Source organism: Apaloderma vittatum, unplaced genomic scaffold (assembly GCF_000703405.1).
Source record: "Apaloderma vittatum isolate BGI_N311 unplaced genomic scaffold, ASM70340v1 scaffold8382, whole genome shotgun sequence".
Classification (NCBI taxonomy): domain Eukaryota; kingdom Metazoa; phylum Chordata; class Aves; order Trogoniformes; family Trogonidae; genus Apaloderma; species Apaloderma vittatum.
In genome coordinates, this window is record NW_009702996.1 from 13,590 (window position 1) to 14,265 (window position 676).

A 676-nucleotide genomic window follows, 5' to 3' on the forward strand; every position below is an offset into this window, starting at 1 on the left:
TTGGAAATGTGTTTTACATTTTCAAATGATTCAACTATTTTATAGGCCTGAACTTTCTTGTTAGTAAGAATCATGTGTGAAGGTAATTGAAATTTAACTTTTTTTGCAGGTGGAAATCATCACGATAATTCATATGGATTTGAATTTACATTCCGTAACCCAGAAGATGTCTTCAGGGAGTTTTTTGGTGGAAGGGACCCCTTTTCATTTGAATTCTTTGGTAAGTAATCCACTGGTTTTAGTTACGTATCTAAAGTGTGGCCTAAACTTTCCTCCTCTTACGAAGCCAACATAGCTAATACAGCTTTATTAGAAATAACTTTGAAAAATGGAGGCAAACAATTGGTATTTTGTATTGTATTTAACGTGTTTGTTCTTGGTTGATTTGATAGTACAAAACGGATCCGGCTTGCCAGGTCATGTTTTGTTGGAAGGCCTGGTTTAAAAAAACTTAAAATCATGGCTGCTCTGTCTGTGTAGGCTGGAAGGAACAAACATTCAACAGAAAAATTGTACACTGGAATTCCTGCTCTAGAATTTGACCTGGCAAACTTTGTCTGTTGAATTTGGCGTCTTCTGACCTGTAAATATTTAGTGTAACTTTGAGAGCTTCTAAACTGGACAGGTTAACTCCAGCTGCTACACTATAGCTCTCGGCATGAACTTGAATCATAGC

At 36.4% G+C, this 676-nt stretch overlaps 1 protein-coding gene across 1 annotated transcript in view; it reads left to right on the forward strand.

Annotated features, from left to right (window-relative positions):
* The window catches only part of LOC104270162 (dnaJ homolog subfamily B member 6-like), a gene marked incomplete at its 3' end in the record, with an annotated part of 4,802 nt that extends 4,582 nt beyond the window's left edge, over positions 1 to 220 (forward strand). Inside the window, exon 4 of the mRNA XM_009864433.1 lies at positions 110 to 220. Coding sequence (XP_009862735.1) covers positions 110 to 220 — 111 coding nt within the window. The remainder of the gene's footprint in view (positions 1 to 109) is intronic.
* Between the last annotated feature and the right edge of the window lie 456 nt (positions 221 to 676).